We start from the raw sequence: 17,691 nt of genomic DNA on the forward strand, positions 1-17,691 counted from the left end.
AACTCCTTCCTCTCATAGAGGTTACGATCTAATGGAGACAAGACCAATTAGGAAAATACACTGTAATAAAGAAAAAACAAAACAGAGTGAAAGGAGCAGAAAGTAATATTTTGCATAGAATGATGAGGAAAGAGAACTCTGTCAACAGAGGCCTGAATGAAGTGAAAGAGAGCCATGTGGATATTTGGGGGTAAAACCAACCAAGAATAAGAAACTACTAGTGTAAAAATCCTACGTAGGAATATCTAAAGAACAGCAGAGATAAATGTGGCTGAAACAGCATAAAGAAGGCAAAGAATGGTGTAGGATCTAAGGTTAGACAGGTGAACAGGTCACACAGTGCCTTCTAGGGCACAGTTAAGATTCTGTCTTTTATTCTAAGAGAGAGGGGACCATTAGAAGAAGATCTGAGCAGACAAATATTGATGTCACTTTTTTCCAGTATTTACATTGTGCAGTAACATAAACTGCAGGGGATTTAGGGTGAAAGCAAGAACACCAGGCTATTACAAAAGTTCAGTAAGAGTAAGTGGCTCAGGACCAGGTAATAGAAGTGAAGTTCATAAGAAGCGCTTGGATACCCCATATATTTACAAAATATTCTTAATGTAAACTCATACTCTGAACATAAAGCAGACTAAGGCATATTCCTTATTATTTTGCATCTAGCAATTTATCTTAAAAAAATCCAAAATCTGCACCTAAAGGTTTATATATAGTGATGCCTCTGGAATATTATTTATAGTAAGACTGAAAACCCAAATAAGAATGGTAAAATAAATTACTGTAGCACACAAGGTATGATGGAAAGAATTAAGACATTAGCGACAAAGTGAATTTATGGATAAATATGTTTTACTCATGTTATGAAACATGTGAATTATAATCCTGTTCTTTTAATTTTTTTTTGCACTAAATATATGCTATGAGCACTAGGGAAAAACCTACAAGTATATTCACTAAAATCTTAAGAGTGATCGTGTATGGATGGTGACCTTGTGGCTTTTTATTTTCCTATCTCTGGGTACCTATATTTTATAATGGTGCTCTAATGATCCTATCTCATTTATATAATTTAACAGTTAAATTAAACAAAACATTCATTTTACATTATTCTCCAGTTGCCCATCTTTCCCCATCCCTTAATCACAGGATAATGCTTCTTCAAACTGTCTTTTCAATAATCATTTCAACCACAAATGGAGAAAACTCAAACCCAGGAAAATTAAATACATCTAATCTAATCTGTCCACACTTCCAACTGCACTAGTTTTATTAAGTTAGAACACAGGGTAAATGAAATGAGTGAAATGAAGGGAATCTCTGCCCAAGATCCTTTTGCCAATGTGGATAATAAAGCGTGCACACAGTTAGCATTAAAAATAGTTACTCCCAAAATTATAATCACTAGGTACTAACTTATTAGGGGAAACAATGAAATTAAAATTCTTACCCCTTTGACTGGCCATTTGCCCGGTTTTCAAAGAATTTTATCTCCAAAATATCATTTACTCCCAAAGAATGCACTGCTTCAGTTAAGTCTTCATCTGTTGTCCACTGCAAGACATTTCCCCCTCATTAACCATCAAAACATAGCCAAGATTTGTATTGTTTAAACTTGTTTTTAAGAGTAAACTCAGAACAAACAAGACAGTTTATGTTCAGTGCAAATCTAAGCAGAGTTACTGTCAGTTAATCTTTAATTTTTAAATGGTATAAAAGCACTTGAGGACATAACTTCATCCCCTGATAAAAGTTTCAGAAATCAAAAGGTATATATCCTTGGAGCTAAGATTCATTTAAAAAAAAAAAAAAATTTTTTTTTACTCTTAAAGACTTTCTGATCTCTCCAAACTTTAAACTCCTATGATATTAAGTTTTTAATAAAACCAATCTCACTTACCACTTCTTTCCTTAAAGGAAATTATTTCAGAAAATAAATTCTACCTTATGTTTAAGTGTAAGATTAAAAAACAACACTAACATGTACTGAGTATCTATCATGTATACTTTATATCAAATATTTAACTCTTAAAACAATCCTGTAAGTCCTATCACTATTCCCCTTTCACACATGGTTCAGTGGAGAAATTTAAAGCTTGTCCAAGATCACAAAAATAATAGATGGACAATCTAAGATTCAGTCTTCTTTAGCAATCACACTCCTGATACTGATACGCTCTCCAATATTATAAAATTGCTCAGACTGAGTGGTTGGAGACTAATTGTTTTTTAAATGTGAATATTTTAAAATTCTACCAAGGAAAGGATGACAGATTTTGATTTCTAGACAACTTTTAAACTTTCAAATGTATGTACTAAATGCTTCTAAGCAGAGATATAAAGATTCTATATGGCTGTTTCAATGAATTTTAAGATTTAATGCTAATAAAATCATAAGTATACACTGAATGCCCAGTTAATGAAACGCCCAATCAATAATCTCATAAAAAACCCAAATTAAAATACAAAGTATATAGCAGTGTTTCCATAAATGAGATTTCAAATTTAAAAGCAGAAAATTCAGTAAGTTTGTAATATAAATTAGATAATGAAAACTTCTTTTAAAAAGGATTTTACTTTTTTAAGTAATCTCCACACCTAATATGGGGCTCCAACTCACAACCCTGAGACCAAGAGCTGCACACTCTTCTGACTGACCCAGCCAGGAGCCTAATAATGAAAAATTAAAAAACCCCAGATCAAACTGTTGTTCCTAGAGTTCTGAATCCTGGTTCCAGACTTTACGTGAGTATTTTTCTTTGTAAAACTAGGGTAGCAGAAGTGTAGAAGTAGTAAAATATAAAGAATATCTGATTTAAACTCAAAATAACTGAATTATATTTAAGTGGAATGTCTACCAAAACAAGCTGAATGACCATAAAATTCAAAACTAGATTTGGAATTTATAATGTTTAAATATACTTGAATTTCTCTCTTCATCGCATAAACAAGCATACAGAACATCAAATCTTCAAATTTTTATTTTATAAAACCGGAACAAATTAACTACTTGAACAGTTCAAAACCAACTACCAATAATTTAATTCATATGTTAAGTTTACTTACCCATGTTAGGTTTCCAATATACAATGCAATTCTCTTTCCAGTATACGTATAGACAACATTTGGTGCTGCTCCTTTACCCACATCATCACCAACAGTTGGTGGGAGAGTATCCATGTAATCACGGTCTTCGGGGGCATCTCCATTATTTGCAGATGGAGAGATGACATCATCATACAAATCTATCTGATCATGCCCACCATATTCAGCTTCCTGAGACACAGAAATAATGCTCTAAATTATACAACAGTCAGACTACCACTAAACAGACTGGAATACAAATTCATTCAACTATTTTGTTTTAAAAATCTGGTAGAAGATAAAGCCCCAAAGATCTCAATAAAAATCTTCTCTTTACTTCACAGATGTATTCTTGAATGGTTCCTATATAAAGTGAGTTTCTGTACAATAAATCCTATTTTCCCACTTACATATATTGTAATATAGGAAATAACATTCCTCAGGGATAAGAATGATATGGAGGCAAAATAGGTAGTGATGTAAAACTTTCCTTGGAAGTACAATACTCTTAGAGTAGAAGTAACAATACATGAATGCAAAGAGATGGGCTTTTAAAAAATGACACAAAAATATCACGAACAAAAGTCAGAGCCATTATAAATCTTTAATATTTAACTGCAGGCAAATACAACTATTATTTTCTATGGTATTCAGTATCTTGTTTCCCAACTCTGTGAAAGGTATTAGTTTTAGAAAGAAGCACAGTGAGCTAAGCCAAAGGGAAGAGATGAAGAAATGTGGGTACATAAATTATTCCAAATGTCATTACAAATGAACAAGGAAAAGAGAAACAATAAATAAAATATGCATAAAACTATCCAAATTAGTATCCAGCAATAGTTTCATTATTCTCAGTGAAAAAAGAGTTAATGCTTACCTGACCGCTTAGATCTCTAGTCAATTTAGCAAGGGATATCTAGTCAATCAGCAAGAGAAAGAGGATATGAACAAGGATCTAGTAAAGCTCTGCCACTGAGTATCACCAGCAGAATAAAAACAATGCCAGTGGATGCCACTTACATGCCTGAATGGTAAGCAAGCAAAAAAGGAAAGCAAACAAGAAACAGAAATGTACACAGGAGAAAAATGGAAAAAAAAAAAAAAAAGGGTACTACCATAAATAATTACAAGAAAAATGAAATACAGACGTTGGCAGAACACTCAACACCATTTAAACTGCCCTTTGTAAGGGCCACAGGCTTGAATAGCCAGAATCAGAAGAAAAAACTACTTTTATCTTCCTCCCCTTCCATCACTAAGTATCTAAATCAATGTGAACTATTTCATTTTTCTTATGAGGTAGAAAATTTGAGATAATAAAAGAAGAGAATTACAATCAAAAAACAACAAACTTGAGAGCCCAGATACTGGGTTATATCCTCTCATTAATATAATTTATTAAGGAGGAACTACTATATAAATGGCACATAAGGAGGAGCTAAAAGTTCTAATAGTTTTAAGGAGTAATAGGTGTTAGACAAATGACCCAAAGGAAAGCACTTGTAACAGGACTATAAACAGATCAACAAAATATTGTTATTATAGGCCCCAAGAGAACATAGCTTTGCTTTGTTATCCAGAAGAGCAGTAAAGATTTTTTTAAAAGTAGAAAAAACCTAAAAGGGGAAATAACAATTATACACATAGCTAAAGGAATCTGAAATTTACAAAGTCATTTTCAGGTAATCTTCTGCATAACTGAGTCAACCAATTTACTAATTACATAACAGCATCTTTACATAACATTTTGTTATGAGGTAGAATGTCTATAAGACTTATCTAATAAGGAATCCAAGATCTCTAGGTTAAGTCACAGAACAAAGCCATCTTTAGCAATGGGCAAAAACTAAGACCACAAATAACTAAATTATGCCTTGATTTTATTTTGTTTGTACAGCAATATCAAAACAATCTTTTTTAACTGAATTTTTGTTAAACAAAGTAACATGCTCAAATTGCAGTGACAGTAAAAATTAGGAAAAAGGAGTTTAAGTTTTGTTATGAAGTTTCAGTGTAGCTGAAGCTTCAGGAAGCGTAGTTGCAGCAGTGGTTCCATACACTTAAGACACTAAAAAGATTCCCACAAGGGGCAGTGGGCATTTTAAACTCTTGCAATCCAGTTCTGTACATCAAGTGGAATTATTATTATTATTCAAAGGGAGTTGTGTTTCCATCCTCCTCAGTAGAGACTATAATCACAATATATGGTCTGAGGGAGAGTAAAAAAGAATGCAAGGATTATTTAAATGTATACTTTCATGAAACAGGTTTAACACATCATTTGATTTTTCATTAGTTGTGAATCTAGGAAAATGTTTACATAAGTAGACAATAATTTACAAGCATAATCGCAGCTACACTAACCTGGTGAATCACAATCACTTACTATTTTTGTCCGTCCACGAATTCCTATGTTGACACCAACCAATTTTCCACATTGATATGATTCTACCAATATTTAGGATCAGCCATTTTGTCTGGTAGTTGGACTGCTTCCAATTGGTTGAAGTATGATGCTAATTGAGACCAGGGTCCTGGGGTTTGATATCCATGTGGACTAGTTAGCTTCGCTCTGTTCCAAGGCCACAGCCTGTACTTCTAGCCCCAACGGTAATGCATTTGGACGTGGTGAAAAAATATTAATGAATCTGAATACATTTGCTGCCATTACTAAAAATGCAATTCAAAGCACATACTCTTGAGGTATCAGTAATCTTCCTTTTCAGCTTCAGCATATCACATCTATCCTCCATATTAAAAAAAGATACAGAACACATCTACTTTCTGTTCCCATTTTAAAAAGGGGGAAAACACATATTCTGAAACTATGCAAAATGTGTATCACAGGTCATATACCAAGAAGGTGAGCTCTGAACACGTACTGCACAAAAAAGAAATCGCTTCTACTGTGTCAGAGAGAAATGGTCAGCAGTGTCAAGTTCTACTATGGAAAGAATCTTCTCAATTATCATCTTTAAGAAATTTTAATGGCATTCAAAAACAAACAAAAATCAACACTGCCCCTCTAACTATTTTAGATGCCAAATGCTGCCCAGTCTATCTGCTTTTCATAATAACTAATCTATTGATAGAGCTGCACATAACATGTAACTTCCAATAAAATAATAGTTCTCAGGGTTCGTCAAAAAAAAAAAAAATCCAGTAATATTTCTCCTTCCCTACACTCTAAATTGCTACAATCATTCTAATGGCAAGGCATCCTTTTAAGATTTTACACTTCAAGATTATGTTCTACATGATATACAAGTAGCTGTTGCCACATTAGAAAAAACAGTTTAAAACAACATGGATAGTAAAATAACCAAAATTCTATTAACTCTCTTTTATAGGCAATGTTTCTTCTTCCCTTCAAGCACTTGTTTTTAGACATATTTTCCTTAATCACTTCCCACAAAATTTTAGTATCACAGATGTCCTGTATATACATACATTCTGTATACCACCACTGGGCTGACCATGGAATAACCATACAAAACTCTTCATTCTCCCTGACAAGCCCAACATGGCTTCTGGTGATCCTAAATTGTAATAATAACATCCCTGCATTACATGAGAGTACCAGTAATGGTACAGCAAGGGCCACTTGTTTCAAAGCCCCTCTACTTAGAAGGAGAAGGAGGAAGAGAAGAAAAAAGAGAAAGGAACGTATAAGCCATTTTCATTTGGAGAAATATAAAGGGGGTAGGTTTACATTTTGCATTTACATTTATAAAATGTATTCTATACCAAGGAAGAAAAATACCAGTATGCAATATCCAGTAGAATATCATCTAATTCATATTTACCTTTACAGAAAATACATCATTTTCTGATTTTTATCTACTTGTGTTCTGAGTACATTTGAAAATTAGTTTGCAATCCCTGTAAAAAGGTCAACTAATGGTAAAGAAGCCAACCTGGTACTAAAAATATGCCACATGAACCACAAATGGTGGACAATTCACAGGCAGTTGAATAAACTACACTCATAAATTGTAAAACTGAATGGAAGAGCTCTACTCCCCTAAATATTTCTACCAAAGTTTCTGAGTCAATCTCTACCTACCTCATTCTCAACCTTACAACCTTATCTCAGAGGATTTTCTCTTAATATAAATTTACCAAAAATAAGGTTTTCCCTGACATTTGCCCAAGAAACTGATTTTCCAAAATCGGCTAGACAACTGGCTAGAATATGATTAAATATAAAATATACTGACTCATGAAATAAAGACAAGCTGACTTACGAGGATGTCTAGGTCCTTAATTTCTAAAGGAATTTTTTCCCAGCCACAACCTATATACATTTTCATTTTAAAACTCAGTGGTCAAAGTACTAAGCACTGTTACCAGTGACCTACCACTAGACAGATCAATAACTAAATTCGATAGTAGGAGCTTTTCATCTCCAAACATGCAAAACACACACTTAAATGTATACAGTGTAAACTTTCCTCAGGTTGCTAGTATTTTTTACTCTCCCCATCAATAAAAATTCTACAAGGATACAAAGGAGTTTTATAATATGTGACCTGTCAGAGTGTTTTAGTTATGTAGATGTCTCTCACCCCCCACTACAACGCATTTTAAGAGTAGAGACTATCTGAATTTTGTAAACCTCCTTGTTGGCATATAATAATAGATAATCAAAAAATGTATTTTGAACAACTGAGTTTGAAAATTTTTTATTTGGTCTTGGTCAAAATTAAAAAGTCTGTATTTGTTAAATAGCAGGGTTGCTAACTGCCACATGAGAGTACAAATCCCAGCTCAACCTGTACTGAGACATACTACAGAGGCTGAAACAGAACTGTTTTCTTCTCAACTCCAAATTCAAGTAATGTAGAGGTTTGGAAGTAGTTCAAATTCTCCTTCCACTGGAGCAACTAACTGTTCTCAATTTGGTTATATCCAAAGACCTTTAATTTAAGAACTAAAGAGCACCCATAAAGAATAGCCAAGTCCCTTGTGCCTTCTCTCTTTCTCCAACTTTATTCATTCTAAATTCATCTGGTGAAGAAAGGAACCCTACAGTTTCACTATATTTATTCTCACCCCATTCCCAAATTTTCTTCTCCTAAGACAGCTGACTGTCTCATACTTTCTGATATAAGTTTAATCTGTCCTTAACCAAAATACACACCTGGGGGAAAAAAAAAAGCTTCATAAAGTACCAATTAAAATGGAAAATACAGACCACAAAGAATTTCAAAGTGCACAAATGCAACTAAATCTGCAGCTCACAGTGAAGAACAAGGATTTTTTTTTGAAGGTTTACAGCAGTTTAGAAGCCAAAATAAGTCAAGATTGGTTATAATTAGTAAAACACTTAACCCAACTACAGTAAGAGTCATAGTTTACTATAGCAGCCAGTAGAAATAAGGTTACCAGCTCACAATAAAGTGAAAATTAGATCAGTAATTCTGTAGTTGCTTCTAATTTTGATCAATTTTCAGAAAAACATTTCAGTAACAGTAACATTTTTATAAAGAGGATGGACCTTGAAAACGACCAACTATCTTTTTGTGGACATATTTTGTACAGGAATTACCAGAGCAAGCAGATTATAAAGGCCAATGATATGCAAAATAATTACAAAAACAAAGCCTCTATTTAATCCCATTAATCTTTTCAAAAGTATAAAGATTTTACTGGAAAAATTATATAATATGTGAGAGACAAAACGCTGTTAAGTTTACATCAACAGAGAGTTACATTTTTAAGAGAACCCTATAAAATAGTTCCTTATCTGGGCCACAAAATTTTAATCTCTTCTTACCTCCTGCTCAGTCAGCACTAGTTACTGCACAAGGATAAGCAAGCATCACTCCTTCCAACTATATATATTAAAGAAATGGCCATCCCAAATTAAGTATGGGAAAGCTTTATAAAACATCTTTCATGAAGAGGTCCTGAAGAAAGCTCAAATTCTAAAACTGCACCCCAATTCTTCTTTTATCATGGGGAAAAAGGCAAAGCAAATGTATTTTCTTTTTAAGAAAACCTGATGAAGATAGTCTTGAACATTCTCTTTTGGATGGAATGTTATATCCATTTGATAAATAGACATTTCCTAGAGGTCTTTGTCTACTGATCTTAAAAGCATTACAATCTGATTACAGTGCCCAAGATCATTTTCTGATTTGCCATTGACACAACTCAGGCTTCACCGATCCAAAATATAAACACAATAAAAAGAACGAAAAATTTAAAACTTAGCATTTGATTACAATATCTAGTCTTTAACAGAGTAGCAACAATTTACAGCTAACTGAAAAATATTTTTCTTTTTCAAACACTTAAACCAGAAAAGCACAAAGTCATTCCGGAAAATAAGAACTGTTAAGGATTTCTAGCTTTCTCTCTTTTTAAAAAAAATCTTGAGGCCTGGGTGGCTCAGTGGGTAGAGCCTCTGCCTTCTGGCTTAGGTCATGATCTCAGGGTCCTGGGATCGAGCGCCGCAGGGGCTCTCTGCCCAGCGGGGAGCCTGCTTCCCCCTCTCTCACTCTGCCAGCCTCTCTGCCTACTTGTGATCTCTCTCAATCAAATAAATAAATAAAATCTTTAAAAAAAAAATCTTGAGCCTCTAGTCAGAAATAAAGTCCTGAATGTTGTGGGTGAAAAAAAAGAAAAACGCATTAACCACTAAATTTATATCAAGCTTCTCTTACGGACCTGGACTGTAGAAAAATAAAACATTTAGGTGCACTACAGTTAGGCACAATTTAATTTTTAAAAATGTGTTACTACATAAAGGCAGTAAAGATGGGAACAGCAGGCTTAGCGCTTACACGTCACTACTCTAGTAACAAACGAGATCTTTTGCAAGGATGTCCAACATCAGACATCACAGCTCCGCGGCTAGTTCTTCTGTGGCTTGTGAGATACCGGAAAAACCTTCCATTCTCACTTTCTCCAACCTTCCAAAACCTAAATTAGAAGATTCCTCGGAAGGCATTTTACATTCGCTTCCGAAAATCAGGTCTTATTTACATCCCTCTAAACTATACTAAAAGAATTTCGGATCAACGTTCTTTTATTTTAATCACCCCTCTTATATCTTGGTGAGTTCCCCCCCCCCCCCATCCAACCAACACGCTTCCAAGTGTTCCTTCGGCTCAGGCCATCTACCTTCCCAGGTATTTTCATCACAAAAGCCAAGAACAACTGGGCCTCAAAAGCACTGCAAGACCTCGACCACCGAGGCAAGGCCCGAGGACCGACTTTTAAGCACGAACGATGGTGCAAAAGTCAAAGGACTTGTTGCAAACGTGCCCACACCGAAGCCGCCTTCAGAAAGTGTGAGGAGATGAGGAAGAAGACGCCACGCCGAAACCTGTCGCAAACGCGAGCAGGAGCCCAGGAAACTGGGCGCGCGGGATACAAAGGGCCATGAATGCGGCCTTCCATGAGGCGACCGTGCGCGGCCGGGGAGACAAAATGGAGCGACGAGAGGAATCGGAGCCCGAGCTGCAGGGCCGGGGGGAGAGGCGGCGGCCGGCGCGCGCCCCGCTGGGCTTCCTGCTTGGCCCGGCAGCGGGGGAGGGGGCGCGGCGGCGGCGGCCCGTTCTCCCCCGCCGCGCACACGCGGCCCCACCGCCCGGGCCTAGCGCGGCGGGAAGCGCCCGCCGGCCGCCGCCAACAATGGGGAGGGTGGCGGCGGCGAGGGAGGGGCCGGCGGCGGCTGCACAGCGGCCCGCGTCCGCGCTCCGGGCCCCGCGGCGGACCGCATCACCCGCGGCCTGCGAAACGACGCGGTAGAACGAGGGGCGAGGGGGGCGCCGCGCCGGGGTCGGACGGCGCGGCCCACAGGCGGCAAGGGCGCACGGTCTGCAGCTGCGCCGGCTCGCAGCCTGCGGCGGGCCCCGGGTCAGCGTCCGGACCGCAGCGCCGCCCGCTTCAGCGGCGTGGGCACGGGCCCTCACGTACCTGGTTGAACTCTTCGCCCACATCCGCGTAAATGTCTATGTGGTCCACACCGTCCGCCATCTTCTCTCGGCCGAGGCCGCCGCCGCCTCCTGCAGGTCTGCCCGCCGCGGCAGCAGCAGCGGATCTAGCGGCGGGGGCGGGGCGCTCTGCGTCACTTCCGAGGCCCGAGGGACGAGGCGGGGGTGGCCGGGGGCGGCGGTCTTCTCTGCAGCCCGGCCGCTCGGCGGGCGCGGAGAAAAAGCCTGCGTCTCTGCTGGCGGAGGCGGCTTCTTTTGTGTGTGTAGGTTAGGCCTGGGGCTTAGGGGGCACGTCCAAGCTCTTTCCAGAGACGGTGTTTTCACGTTGCCTCTGGCACATTCAGACGTTTTGTACTGTTTTCATTTCTCAGTTTTTCTCACGGTTCTCACAGCCAACGCTTCTAGAGAGGTGGAAGTTTTATGTCCGTGATTAAATACGGAGTGTAACCCAGCATTCTGTGAGCGCCTTGAGAGCGAAAACAATGTTCTTATCCCCGCATCCTCAGAGACCCACAGTTTCATCTGCCTAGTAAACGCGGGATTCCCGTTGCTTGTTATCTTGGGTAATTTGCAAGCTACTCAGGTTATTTGCATGCCATTTATGTTTGCATCTCTATCTCCCGTCACCGTCTCCTTTCATCTCCTCTTCCCCCGTTCGTTGCCCTTCATTTTTACCCCCTCATATCGCAGTTGGTTTTTCTCTGAATACTTCAAACGCCTCCAAGTTGAATGCAGCCATCCTAGAGCCCACCCAGCACGATAGAGGCATCTTGAGGCAAGGGGCTTCTCTCTTAGAAGCATCGAATGTCTGAGCGAGAAGGGAACTGGGAAAGGCGTCATTAGCTCCAAACATCTATTTTTCAAATGAGGGAACTGAGGCCAAATAGAAGGTGAGTGATTTAACCGGGATCACGTGATCAATTGAGACCAGTTTCTGCCACCAGTATTCAAAGATGTCTCTCCGGTTAGAAACCTTACTCCTTCTCTGTTTCTTTTTCACCCATTTGAAAAACCACCAAATTAGAGAGTGTTGGCTAAGATACAGAAATCGCTCACACAATGATAAGCCAAAGAAGATCCACCTGTACTTGGTATGTTGGAAGAAGCTTCGTTGGAGTCTTACAGACCAGTGTGGTGATGTGGATACCAATTACTAGTCCGTCAGTTTACCAGCTAGATGGTCAGCTGCGGTCCGGACGCTGACCCTAACCTCTCTCTCATGTTCAATTTCAGAATCTTCACACTTGTAATAATATGTACATCACCAAGGTTGAAGGTTGATGGTAGTATAAATGAGGTAATAAGCAAAATGCCCCCATCCTCTTCTACTTCTTGGAAATAACTGATTCTCTTTTTTCCATGGGGCTTTATGGAAGACAAAAGCAACTCATGATAAGGAGCGAGACCCATTTTTAGATTGGCGTGGGCATCATAGGCCCATGATAGATGTCTGTATCCCAAACCCCAGAACCTCTGACTTTATTATTTTACATTGGAAAAGAGACTTCACAGGTATGATTAAATTAAGGAGTTTGGCTTATCCTTCATCTCCTGGTAGATCCAAAGTAATCATAAGGGTCCTTGTAAGTGAAAAAGGAGGCAGGAGAGGAGAGATTTGATGTAGGGGCAGTTTATGTTCTTTTTAGTACACTTAAAAATCATTCCAGGGTTCTGACTTCTACCATTGCCTACGAAAAATCAGCGGTCAGTGTGACGGTTTCTTTGGAGGTCATTGGGGGTTTTTCCCCCTGGCTCTGGCTGCTTTTAAGATTTTTTTCTCTTAGACTTTGGCTTCCTGCTCTTTTACTATGTATGTTTGGAAGTGCATTTCTTTTTATTTATGATGCTTGGGACTCACTGAGCCTCTTGAATACATTGATTGATGCCTTTCATGAGTTCTGGAATATACTCAGCCTTTACCTCTTCAAATACTGCTTCTGCCCCACTCTTCTCTCCCTCTAAAATTCCAACAAATATATGTTAAATCTATATTACCCACTATTTCCCTTACCTTCTCTTTTTTATCTCTTCATTCTTCATTTTTAGTAGCTTTTTTTCTGTTATATTTTCTAGGTGATTAATTCTCAAATAGAAATTAAAATAAATAAATAAAAAATAATGGGTTGCCTGGCTGGCTCAGTCAGTAGAGCATGCGACTCTTGATCTCGGGGTCATGAGTTCAAGCCCCACGTGGGGTATAGACCTTGTGTTTAAAAAAAAAAAAAAAGAAACGAAAAAATAGATTACTAAGTCTCTCTCCCATGATGTCAGACATCTATTTAGCTATTAATTTTGGTTTTGGGGTGGAGTTTTTTGGTAATTTTAAGTTTTAGAATTTCTATCTGATTCTTTTTAAAATCTGTTACATTCATTTTTATAGCATTCTATCAAAACAGTGAGTCCTGGCTTTCATCTCTTTGAGTGTAGTTGTCATTGTTGGTGTACAATCTGGGTTTCTGCTAATTCCAATATCTGGAGTCCCATTAAGTGTATTGTTGGTTCTTTGTTTTAGCCATTTGTTGTGGGTTTTTTTGTTTTGTTTTGTTTTGTTTTGTTTGGAAAGAGAGAGAGGCGAGGGGCAGGCAGAGGGGAAAGAGAGACAATCTTCAGCAGGCTCCATTCCCAGCCCAACATGGGGCTCAATCTCACAACTCAGAGATCTCACAACTTGAGCCAAAATCAAGAGTTGGATGCTTTACCAACTGAGCCACTGAGGCAACCCTATTTGTTGTGTTACTTATACTGTTTCTCACTCATGTTGTCTTTTTTTTTTTTAAGATTTTATTTATTTATTTGACAGAAATCACAAATAGGCAGAGAGGCAGGCAGAGAGAGAGAAGGGGAAGCAGGCTCCCTACCGAGCAGAGAGCCCAATGCGGGACTCGATCCCAGGACCCTGAGATCATGACCTGAGCCGAAAGCAGAGGCTTAACCGACTGAGCCACCCAGGTGTCCCTCACTCATGTTGTCTTATTACCTATCATTGTGTGCAGGACATCATAATTGAAATACTTGAAGAAATAATATGAGTCCTAGGATAATTTTTATTTCCATAGAGGATTTTCATTATTTTCTGCAAGGCATCTCCAGATACTAATGAGTATTAGTATCTCATGGATCACCCTGGATTAGGGTAACCTCGCAGCCATCTCTTTTGAATCTGAAATGCAAAAGCACTCTGAATATATAGGCCTATCCTTTCTACATCTTGACCAGGTAATTCCTCACTCCCTGGCTGGCTTTTTGATGATTTTAAAATATTATAGTGGTGTCTGGGTGGCTCAGCTCCTTAACCATCTGACTCTTGATTTCAGCTCAGGTCGTCATTTCAGGATCATGAGATTGGGCCCTGTGTTGGGCTGGGCATGGAGCCTGCTTAAAATTCTCTTTCATCCTCTGCCCCTCCCACCCCTTTGCTTATTCTCTCTCTCTCTCCCTCCCCAGCTCTCTCTCTGAGGAAAAATAATAATAAAAAATAAAATGTTGTTGCAGGGTACCTGCTTACTTAGCAATGTTCAAGAAATGAAATATTGTAGTTTACAAAAGAAAATGCATAATAATAATAATAACAAAAAGTAAAAACTCTCCACTTATTCATCAGTGCTTCTACATACCACCCTCTTTGTTAGACATCTTATAAGTCATTAATGTACATAGATGAAAGATTAGAGATTTGGGTTTTTATCCTGACTTTACAACTGACCAGCTAAGTAGCCTTAGACAAGTCCTTTACTTCAAGTCCTCCATGAAGGTCCCCCTCAGTTTTGAAATTCTATTATTCAAATCTACACAGAATTCAAAGTCCACAGTGCCTTGAGAGCAACTTGACAATGGTATTACCAGAAATGTAGTGGGTTGAAACAACAGAAATTCATTATCTTATAGTTCTGGAGATCAGAAGTCCAGAATGGATCTCACTGGGCCAAAATCAGGATGTCGGCAGGTCTGCATTCCTTCTGGAAGCTTTAGAGGCAAGTACAGTTGTTTGCCTTTTCCATCTTCTAGATGCTGCCCACATTCTTTGTCTGTGACCCTGTCCTTTCCACAATTACATCATTCCAACGATATAAACAATATAAAATCAAAATATTTAAGAAGAGTAACAAAGAGGTTGGGAGGAGGTTCTAAGGTGTTCTGTACATGTCCTTCTCTATACAGAAGAACTTTCTCTCCTTTTCCATGCACATGTCTATGCAACAGTGGCAACCTCAGCTCCAGAGTTCAAACAAGCACCATTCAGGAAAATGGCTATCTGTTTTAAGTTTCAGTCACAAAATCTAAAGAACTAGCAACTGATTAGCTCAATTTTTATAGGATTCTACTTTTAGTCCAATCAAGTTAGTCTAAGGAGATGGAGTCATAGAGTAAAAACACAGCTTACAAAATCTACTCTGTGAGTTAGGAAAGAGTGGATAGTTGTCAGTAAAAGACAATTGCTCTGAACTAAGCAGATACCCCAAGGCTTGTCCAACACATTCCACCTATTGGATGACAACACGTAGAAAAAGACCTGATGGCTGGAGAAGTCAAATCCAAATCCATAAATATTTGACACATATATCATTGTGACTTACTTCAAGTCAGTCGATGGCATAATCTCCATAGAAATATGATTTTGGTTTTAACATACTATAGGTCATAGTTTAGCTCTATGCTCCTCAAATTTATATTTTTAAAATTTTTAAAAAATATGTATTTATTTATTTGAGAGGCAGAGCATGAGTGAAAGCGGCAGAGTGAGAGGGAGAGAGAATCTCAAGCAGACGTGCTGAGTATGGAGCCAGATATGGGGCTTGATCCCATGACCCTGAGATCACCACCTGAGCTGAAACCAAGAGTTGGACACCCAACCAACTTCACTACCCAGGTGCCCCTGCTCCCCAAATTTTAAAAAATACCCTTAACATTTTAAACATGCAGCCATAGTATACATAAATGTAAATATTACTTTATAAAGCATTTTATATTAACATATTTATACCATAAACACCCATACAAATATATAATTTTGAAGGATGAAATAAACAAGGTTTTTAAAAAGATTTTATTTATTTATTTTATAGAGAGAGAGTGAGCATGAGCAGGGGAGGGGCAGAGGGAGATCTTAAGCAGACTTTTTGTTGAGCATGAAGCCTGATGTGGAGCTCAATCTCACAACCCCGAGGTCATGAATTGAGTTGAAATCAAGAGTCAATTGCTTAACTGACTGAGCCACCCAAGCACTCCAATAAATAAGATTTTTTAAATGCATGGTTGTTATGATGGCCTCATATTATCATTAGTGGTTATAAATCCGTATTTCAAATAGCCTTGAAATTTTGGGTCCTGCTCTTATCAAATCTGATTACATCATCCTTGTTTTCATTTCCTTATGGGACTGACAGGAATTCATATCAGAATTAAGTATAGGCTCTGACACTTTCTTGTCTTTCACGTGTACTTCCATTACAAGTATTAGTTATGAGCCATGGTTTCTTAGGATTTTTAAAACACTTGCGCATTTTGTAGTGGTCAACTTAGTTAAAGCGAGAAAATAAAAATCACCAAGTTTATGTAACTGGGCTCTCATAAGCTGCCATGTATCATAATATACAGCAAGTACAGTGTACTGAATGCCTGTATAAAGGAATACCTTTAGAATCCTCTGTGTTGGGGAGAGAGTCCCCGTCTTTCCTCAGGACTACCTCCAACAGGAGCAATTAATGTGGGAAGTAAAAAATGTTAATTATTCAAAATCCCTTGCTTTCATGGGCCCCTTCCATAATTTGTCTAAAACCACTATTTCCACGCCACTTTCCTCTCTGTCATACATACTCCCCTTTGTGTTAGATAGGGGTTGGCGTGGCAACAGCCATATTTTTGCATCTGAGTGGAAGTCGAATCAGGGATTACATTTAATTTGGATTTAATGGAAAATATTTGTGTATAAGTTATTGTTAACCATCCTGACACAGGAATGCTTTCCAGAAATATTTTTATTCCCACTTTGCAACTCATCCAGCTTCTGTGATGATCTGAGTGTGTCCAACCATGCTATGCAATAGAAGTATGTGGGTACTGGAGGAGAAACAAAGTTTGAAATGTATGGAATTAGATACTATTCTTTTGAAAATTAGTCTATAAAGAGACATGCAAAATTACAAGTGAAAAATTTGGTTCTCATTAATGCTTTATCAAAATGGAACTCTCTACCAGCGGGAATATACTATATAATGAGGCATATAAAATTATCGACTTGCTATATATTCTTTTTTAAAAGATTTTGTTATTTATTCAAGAGAGAGTGAGAGAGCATGGTAAAGAGAGAGAAAAAGAACATAAGCATGGGGAGGTGCAAAGGAAGAAGCAGACCCCCTGCTGAGGAGGGCATCTGATATGGGACTCAATCCCAGGACCCTGGAATTATGACCTAAGCGGAAGGCAGACACTTGACTAACTAAGCCACCCGGGTGCCCCTCAACTTGCTACATATTCTTTTAAAGAGAAAATCACATGAAATTGAAATTCCTTTGTTTCTTTTCTTCTTCTAAATAACAATTTGCTTTTATACGTTATTTTTTGTTCATAATTTTTTGTTATTTTTCTTTAAGAAAGCTCCCAAAATATGGATATATCAACCCCCAGGAAACCTATATTTATGCCTGCCACATACCTTAAT

General features: G+C 38.1%; 1 protein-coding gene across 5 annotated transcripts in view; it reads right to left on the reverse strand.

Annotated features, from left to right (window-relative positions):
* CPSF6 (cleavage and polyadenylation specific factor 6) overlaps positions 1-11,149 on the reverse strand; it is a 34,438-nt gene extending 23,289 nt beyond the window's left edge. For all 5 annotated transcript variants that reach the window (XM_032854853.1, XM_032854852.1, XM_032854851.1 and 2 more), the window contains exons 1-3: positions 11,017-11,149; positions 3,070-3,279; positions 1,454-1,557 (exon numbers count right to left, since the gene is read on the reverse strand). In XM_032854853.1, the coding sequence (XP_032710744.1) occupies positions 1,454-1,557; positions 3,070-3,279; positions 11,017-11,076 (374 nt within the window). In that variant the 5' untranslated portion in view covers positions 11,077-11,149. The remainder of the gene's footprint in view (positions 1-1,453; positions 1,558-3,069; positions 3,280-11,016) is intronic.
* Positions 11,150-17,691: the final 6,542 nt, after the last annotated feature.

The sequence above is a fragment of the Lontra canadensis genome, unplaced genomic scaffold (assembly GCF_010015895.1).
Source record: "Lontra canadensis isolate GAN:19392208 unplaced genomic scaffold, GSC_riverotter_1.0 scaffold9, whole genome shotgun sequence".
In the NCBI taxonomy this organism is placed as follows: Eukaryota; Metazoa; Chordata; class Mammalia; order Carnivora; family Mustelidae; genus Lontra; species Lontra canadensis.